The following is an 8,683-nucleotide window of genomic DNA, read 5'->3' on the forward strand; positions in this document are numbered from 1 at the left end:
CCCCGAGCACTCGGTTCCCCGAGGACCCAAACAGTCAGTTCCGGGTGAGAGTGCTCGGGACCGTGAATGGTAACCCCCGAGCACTCGGTTCCCCGAGGACCCAAACAATCAGTTCCGGGAGAGAGTGCTCAGGGCTGTGAACAGTGGTCCCCTAGCACTCGATTTCCCCGAGGACCCGAACAGTAAGTTCCGGGAGAGAGTGCTCGGGGCCGTGAACAGTTGCCCCCGAGCACTCGGTTCCCCGAGGACCAAGAGAGGGCATATCCGGGAGAGAGTGCTCGAGGCTGCGAGCAGTAACCCCCGAGCACTCACAGTTTCCCGAGAGCCTGAGAAGTCCTTCGCCGGTGGTCCCTACAGAGGCCCAGCGGTGAGGTGTCAACTAGTGAGAGGCCCGATGCCGCATTTAAGAGGGTGCATGGCCTGTCACTTCCAACCACTCCCCTCACGCCTGCTGTCAGTCCCTGCCATGGCCTGGCAGGGAGGCGTGAGGACATTTAATGCACAGGTCACATCGCGCATCATCCGGCACGCCTCAGGATAACGTCGCAGAGCTCGAGGCGCATCGCCTGCCGCCTTGCTGTGTCAGGCTTGCTCTGACCGGGCGGGCACGCCGGGCTGCTCGGTGGCTGCCCGGTGGGCCCTCCTTGCGGCGCCCGTTGAAAAGCGACATGATGACGAACAAGACCGAACGGGGGCGCATTTTCAACCCCCCCCCTCACTTCACGCAGTAGCCCATGATGGTTGCTTTCCATTTATGGTGCATTGGAACTCACGCCATCCTTTCTGGGCACGCTACCGCCCCGGCGGGTATATAAGCGGGGCGGGCTCCCCGGAGAAAGGCAGTGGAGATCGAGACGACCGAGATCAAGTCCTGCACACAGCCAAGAACCGACGACCAACTCCGAAGAACAAGAAGATCTAGACTTAGACAAATATTCTTGTAACCCAGCAGATACTCAGAGAAACATTCTCAGAGCATACACACAGGAGTAGGGTGTTATGCTCAGTGCGGCACGAACCTGTCTAAAAATCCTCTGGGCATTTACTCCTTCCGGCATCCGATCATTCCACCTCCACTTGCATCTCATTTACTCCCATTTATTTCACCTACGAAGCGGGTTCAGAATCATCCCCCTGGCCGAATCTCAAATGGGGTCCCTCTGGATCCCCGCTTGAGGAGTTCACCCTCCGACACATACCTTTTGCTTTATGTTGGTGACATTGTTTTCATTGCTTCGTCAACTGCACTTCTTGTAGATATTACCTCTTTGATTCACCGTGAGTTTGCTATGACTGATCTTGGCGCCCTCCATTACTTCTTCAACATATCAGTTCAGTGTACTCAGGGCGATATTTTTCTGTCACAACTACAATATGCCGTCGATCTTCTCCAACAAGCTAGTATGGCCGATTGTCACCCCTTGGTAACCCCGATAGACACCAAAGGGAAACTCTCGGTAGAGGATGGACTTCTAGTGGCTGATCCTACAGAATACCACAGTCTCGCAGGCACTCTTCAATACCTCACATTGACGCGCCCAGACTTATGTTATGTTGTTCAGCAGGTGTGTCTCTTCATACATGCGCCCCGTGAGCCTCACCTTGCCCTCATCAAGCGCATTCTTCTGTACGTCAAGGGCACCATGGATTTCGGCATCCAGTTACGCCCTGCTACCTCTACAGACCTCCAACATACTCTAATGTGGATTGGGCCGGTTGCCTCGACTCACGACACTCCACATCAGGCTAATGTGTCTACCTCGGTGATACACTCATCTCCTGGTCCTCTAAGCACCAAACGACCATTTCGCGCTCTAGTGCTGAGGTGTTGCACACATTGTGGCTGAAATGTTGTTGGCTTCGTCAACTTCTCCAGGAGTTCCATGTCTCAGTTTCCAAGGCTACCGTGGTTTTCTACGATAATGTCAGTTATGTCTACATGTCACCGAACCTCATTTAGCACAGACGCACCAGACACATCGAGATCGATATTCACTTCGTTTGTGAAAAGGTTGCTCTCAGTGAGGTGCGCGTACTTCATGTTCCCTCGAGTCAGCAGTTCGCCGTCGTCATGATCAAGGGTCTTCGAATACAGTTATTCTAGGATTTTCGCTCCAATCTCGGCATTTAGGAGCCTTACGCTTTGACTACAGGGGTTGTAACGTACATACTTAGCGATATTTTCTACCTTGTAATCAGGTATTGATACCTCCATAAATGACTATATATATATATATATATATATATATATAGGACACCTATTCTATACTCCTAGGAGTATGTACTCTCACATGCAATATACCACCTAAACAAACACTTTATACTCTTTTATCATTTTTAGTATACTCTAATACTAATTCTAAGATACACCAATATGAGTTGTATGAAAAAATTCAATGTTAGCCTTTTATTTTTGCTATATACTCTTTTTTATACATAAAAGAAGTATATACGCAAATTATGATAAAAAAAACATCGAAATTCATAAAAATTTTCGTGGGATTTGTATTGTAGTATCTTATAATTACTAATGAAGTATATTTAAAGTGATAAAGAAGTATAATACACGTGTAAAAGTGGTATATAAGAGGTGGGAGTACATACACCCAGGAGTACATACTAGTTTTCCTATATATATATATATATATATATATGAGCTAATGGAAGCCGTACAGTATGTGTTGTGTTTTCCCAAAACTCTCTCTCCTTTTCTGGTTTTCAGTTCACACACTGAGGCGAACGTGTCATTAAGCGGCGGATGGCGAGGCGACGGCGGATCGCGGCTGTCGATCGGGTGGGAAGAAGAGCCATGCAACCTGCAGCGTTTTTCTCCGTCGAGCTCTCGAGATCGCGCGATAGTCCAGCTGCAGATTTACCAGATTGACCCGTTCACACCACTAGTGCAGCAGTACACCCTCCAGCTGTCCATATATAGCCGTGCCAGGCCGTGAGCCAAGCAGCAGCTCCAAGCAAGTACACTTGAAGCTAGCTGTAGCATTAGGTTGCGTTGATACTGGCAATAACGCCTCGAGAAGCTAGTTAGCGAGGATGTCTCTGGTAAGGCTCTTCGACACGCTGGCCATGAACACATGGAAGAACCCCTTCAGCATCTTCGGCACGACGGTGGCCGCCGACGCCCGGGTGGCCAGCGACACGTCGGCGTTCGCCAACACCTGCATCGAGAGCCGGGACACGGCGGGCGCGTACGTGTTCAGCGCCGCGCTGCCCCCCGGCGTGAAGAAGGAGGAGGTGAAGGTGGAGGTGGACGAGGGCAACGTGCTGGTCATCACCGGCGAGCGCAGCGTGCGGAGGGAGGAGAGGAGCGACAGGTGGCACCACATCGAGCGCAGCTGCGCCACCTTCCTCGGCAGGTTCCACCTGCCGGAGGACGCCGCGGTGGACGACGTCAGGGCGGCCATGGACGCCGGCATGCTCACGGTCACCGTGCCCAAGGTGGGCACCACCGCCGAGAAGCCCGAGGCGAAGGCCATCGAGGGCAGCCCCTGCTGATGCCGGAGAGGCTCAGTTCCTCGGCCGGACTCTTGATGAAGGAACAGTACCACCGGTCCACAGAGCGTAGGGTGACTGAGATCAGCCGTGCGTCCTGCTTTCAACTTTTCTTTTTTTTAAAACGAAACAGAGAGAAGGTAAAAATATATAAGAGCAAAATAAAAAAGAAGGTCGTGACCAAAACACATGGTTACTCTTCACGGCCTAAGCGCCGTGCTCTTGCTAAAATCCATGCTCTCCCCTCTTTCTTAATTTTCTGTACAAGAATATACGCAGTTAACCCCTATATTAAAAATACGTACATTTCTCTCCTTACATACCTCCCCGAACACAAGAATAATAAGGCTTCGCAGGCCGTCAACTTTTCTGTTGCTTGAGCTCTGGCGGTCCACCACTGATGAGAGGTTTCACTGGGCTTCAACTCTTGTGGTTTAACTAACGGTTGCGAGATCCAAGCTGCTATGAGTTTACAAATTATCTTGGTGTATCTACATTCTTCAAGGAGGTGATGTAATATTTCTAACGAGCATCTGCAAAGCGGACAGTGAGTATTGTTGGTCCTTCCTCTCACCGCAAGCCTATCCGATGTCCACAACTAGTTTTGAACTGCTGGTAAAATTTGCATCGCGGCAGTGCCCGTGTCTTTCAGATCAAGAGATCGTAGTTTGTGTCCATGGCTCCAAGGAGTTGAGCTTTGTAAGCCGAGTTTGCCGTACACTCATCATGTTCCGAGAATTTCCATGTAATATTGTCCGAGGTGCCCGGTAGAAGTTAAATTTGCTGCACAACCCTCCATAGCTTTACCAGCTCCGGAATACGCCAGCCGTTAGATTCGCTTGGAAATTGAGGTCAAAATCCAAGCGTTGTTATGCAGGGCTATCTTGATTGTTCTGTTTTTTTGTCTTGGATAAATAAAAAACCAGGGGTGCCACGTCCTGTGGTGTGCCCCTGCAACCATGCTGAGTGCCAGAAGGACACCCTATCGCCACTTCCGATCGATAGTTTCAACTTTTCGTACCTGGTTTGTCTTTGGTGTGATCGAGCTGCCTGAATGTAAGATGACGAAGAAGAAAAATTCCAAAAAATTCCATGCACTGTGTATTTGTTCTATCTTTTGTGCGTTGTAAATGAAGAGCAAGCTAAGCTGGAATCTGGTATATGTCTCTATTAATTTCTTGGTGTCGTGCAAGTGCAGTTTCTTGAACTGAAAATCACAAGCCTTTCACGCGAAAATGATTGGAGCAAATATCGGGATTGTGAGAGCGCCGGTTGGTCCTGTACGGTCATAATTGTCTTGCGACTGGCGGCGCTTCGCTGTTGAAGAAGGGGCAAGCGATAGTAACTAGAAGTTCAGAGCGGTATTGCCGCGCGGGTCACGCCGCCGTGTACCGTATAGTTGCTGTCTTCCGTTATCCAATACAGATAAAAGCTCTCTATAAGTTTTGTTCAAATACCTATTACATAAGCATCGAATTTGATCAATTTATATTTGTAATCATATGCAGAAAGAATATTGACAATGTACTGAAAAAAATTTCACCACAAACGGTTAATTGGTAAGAATGAAGCATATACGCCCCAGTCAAATAGAATATAATGCCAAACAGTAAATGGATGGCAATGAATTACATAACTTGGGGGAAAGTACTGCAATCCTGCACTGAAAAATATTATGTGTTCTGACAGATGTGTTGTAAAGTAACAGGAAAAAAAAATTATAATGACGCTACATAGATATCATAAAGATCTTCACAGTATATTCTGCAGCATAAAAAATGTATGGTCACAGAACGAACACTACACTTCTTCACAAATAAAGTATCATTATTGAACAAGTGACTGCAGTGTTCCATACTATCTTTACTGTTATGCCTTTGACTCTTTTTGTCCAGATACCTGCAAAATTCAAATCCTGTCATTAACGCTTTTTATGTATTAGCTTCAGTATGATCATCGGGTTAAAGATAGAAGCACGATGAATAATAGGACATAAGCAAGTAGAAAACCGCTGTTGAAGAAAACAGTGATCATGGAAAAATTTTGGTACTGAACTACTATAGTAAAAGAAAAAAATTCACTGTACAAGCCTTACCCCTGAGAATAGGAAATCAAGTAATAGCTTTGTAATAGAAAACAAGGATCGCTGGATCCATTAATAATTTGTCGATGTAATAGGAAATCAAGTAAGTTTTAACAAATTTTTGCAGTGCTCATTGTAATATAATGAGAATGGTCTTTTGCTTGGTGACCAGCTTAAACCCTACTAAATGAATACTTCAGTTCAACAATATTTGTAAATGTAGAAAAGATCAACATCACATTATGAATCAGGATTTATCGACAACTTATAGTAGTAAATCTGTTCGCGCTAAGATTTTCTTTTGGCTATGCAGAATTTAATTATGTTGCCGATTGTGTAACTTCAATCATTTTGTAGGATGAAGATTTATATACATTTTTTTTTCTCATTTTGCATCTCCTTTCAATTTCATATTCCTAATTCTTGCTTGCGGAGTTGAAATAATTTGTGACTACAAAATTGGATATAGCTTAGGTTATACTTTTATTGGTATGTTTCATCCCTACAAAACTTCTTACTATGTTGAAATGGCAACTCATTTTGTTCTATGTGGTTGCAGAGCAAGATGCTGCAAATACTAACAGACTACAAGCTATTTGAGCTGAAGGGCTGTGTCACTGCCATACATGAGTTGCAACTCAATCGGAAAGGTTCATCAACCACACATGATTTTGCTGTGCCAAGATCCAAGGAGAAACCAGAATTTCACATTGTGGTCAAGACTCAAGATTGTTATGGATAGAATTATCTTTGATTTTAGTTAATAGAATACCAAGAGTATATTTGATATGGGTTATAGTGACGAATAAACTAAACTGAAGATGAGCTCTTATTTATATTTATGGCTTCCTGTATCAAACCACAGATCATCCCGAGTCAGCGTATTTGTTTCAAATCGGCAAAGTTAAATATGTATTGAGGTTTGTTCCGCATTTAACACCTTTTTAGGGAAAGTAGTCGGAGATATACACAACTATACTCTATGCAGGAGGCTACATGTGATAAAAAGGAAAGTGAAACAGAATTGAACCAACCATGAGGTGATGTCTTCCACCACTTGTGATAAAACAAAAGTATTCCAGAATACACACACATGGCTGCATAAAAACAATAGCATAAACGACAGTTTCATGTGATCTACAATTCCACAAGTATTTCACCTACCTGTTGTCATATTGCCGGATATTATTTGAAGAGATGGCCAAACAAATGGACATTCATCTAAAAAACAACAATTATACGTAGTTAAAAATTTCATGATATACAATATTTTTAGTCGTATCGACACAACTTCCATTTCATTTTCTATTAATATTTTTAGCCCTTATTTTGAAGTAACACATGATACTGCTATGTATAGTTGTCCATATGTAAATACTAGTTTCTTTAAATACACTCTTACATTATTTAGAGTTTGAACTTGGCTCTTATGTATAGGCATTACGTAGCACATTTTTATAGGAAACTGATGTCTGTTTAATAAGAAATGCCATCTTTGACCTCTTGTTGTAAGATTTATTCTTGGTATGTAAACTTTGTCACCAATATTTGTGTCGGTTATAATAACCGCTTCAATAGCATTATCTCCAAGGTTAGTGACTATTAGTCTTGTTCCATTACATAAATCAATACTTTGGTTTAAATTTCTTAGTAGTATAATTGGTATATCAATTTCAAGTACTAATTTATGTTGAGGAAAATATTTGCATTTAGTGTATTTAAGTATTTGACTGGATACAAAGTATCAACAACATTGCATGTATCAAAAGACTTGGAAATACAATTTGTACTTAAATACTCTTTTTCTTCTCCTGGTATTAGTGTTAGCATATATAAGTTTATATCATCAACAACTTCATTTGTAGGGGTTAATATTGCTCTTTCTTTTAGGTAGTTTGGATCTAAATAATTCTCTATAAAATTTGGGTAAATAGCATCAACAATTGCCGAAATTTTTGGCCCATTTGTGAATACAAGTAAATCATGTGGTATATTCATCTAGGTGGATTCTTCTTTATTTTGCCTTTTAGTTGATGGTATGAGTCTGTTTCCTATATTGAGAATCTAATTGTTGAACTTTTGTATTTCAATGTATTCATGGGTGATTGAGCACTTATTTTTTTAACATTATCTCCAAGGTTGGTGACTATTAGTCTTGTTCCATTGCATAGATCAATACTTTAGCTTAAATTTCTTAGTAGCATAATTAGTATACCAATTTTCAGTACTAATTTATGTTGAAGAAAATTATTTTCATTTAGTGTATTTAAGTATTTGACTGGATACAAAATATCAACATCATTGCATGTATCAAAAGACTTAGAAATACACTCTACATTTAAATACTCTTTTTCTTCTCCTGGTATTAGTGTTAGCATATATAAGTTTATATCATCAACAGCTTCATTTATAGGGGTTCATATTGCTCTTTTTTTTAGGTAGTTTGAATTTAAATAATTCTTTGCAAAATTTGGGTAAATAGCATTAACAATTGCCGGAATTTTTGGCCCATCTGTGAATACAAGTAAATCATATGGTATGTTTATCTAGGTGGATTCTTCTTCATTTTGCCTTTTGGTTGATAGTATGAGTTTGTTTCCTATATTGAGAATCCAATTGTTGAATTTTTGTATTTCAATGTATTAAGGAGTGGTTGAGCACTTATTTTTTAATCGCATATTTTCTATCAGGTTTAATACGTGAACATATTTCTATAAGTACGATTTTATAATTGTAACATCAATTATTTGTGATTTTGATCCGGATCTATCATAGTCTCCTCCTAGTATAATGACTTTTTCTCCAAATGGAAACTCTTTCGCATTCAGGTTTATTTGAATTTGTATATCTCGATGGGATCTATCAAGCACTTCAAAACATTGTTTATTTTTCATTACTGCCTCATCCCATATAATTAAAGAAGTTTGTAGAAGTAGTTCTGCAAGGAGTGTCCCACGTTTAATTTCGTAAGTTATAGTCTCATTTATATCAATTGGAATTTTGAATCTTGAGTGTGTTGTTCTACCATTTGGTAGCAATAGCGATGCTACTCCAGATGATGCGATAGTTAGAACTATTTTTTTACGAGCTCTA

The 8,683-nt window shown here is 41.9% G+C and overlaps 1 protein-coding gene across 1 annotated transcript; it reads left to right on the plus strand.

Moving 5' to 3' along the window:
- The first annotated feature begins 2,946 nt into the window (after positions 1-2,946).
- LOC133895981 (17.9 kDa heat shock protein 2-like) lies at positions 2,947-3,807 on the plus strand. The gene has a single exon (XM_062336508.1). The coding sequence runs from the start codon at positions 3,049-3,051 to the stop codon at positions 3,508-3,510; it is 462 nt and encodes a 153-aa protein (XP_062192492.1). The 5' UTR covers positions 2,947-3,048; the 3' UTR covers positions 3,511-3,807.
- The last annotated feature ends 4,876 nt before the right edge of the window (positions 3,808-8,683 follow it).

The sequence above is a fragment of the Phragmites australis genome, chromosome 2 (assembly GCF_958298935.1).
Source record: "Phragmites australis chromosome 2, lpPhrAust1.1, whole genome shotgun sequence".
Lineage (NCBI taxonomy): Eukaryota > Viridiplantae > Streptophyta > Magnoliopsida > Poales > Poaceae > Phragmites > Phragmites australis.

Bases quoted from the DNA above. Each gene is read 5' to 3' on its own strand.
- LOC133895981 (XM_062336508.1), top strand. From the start codon at position 3,049: ATGTCTCTGGTAAGGCTCTTCGACACGCTGGCCATGAACACATGGAAG.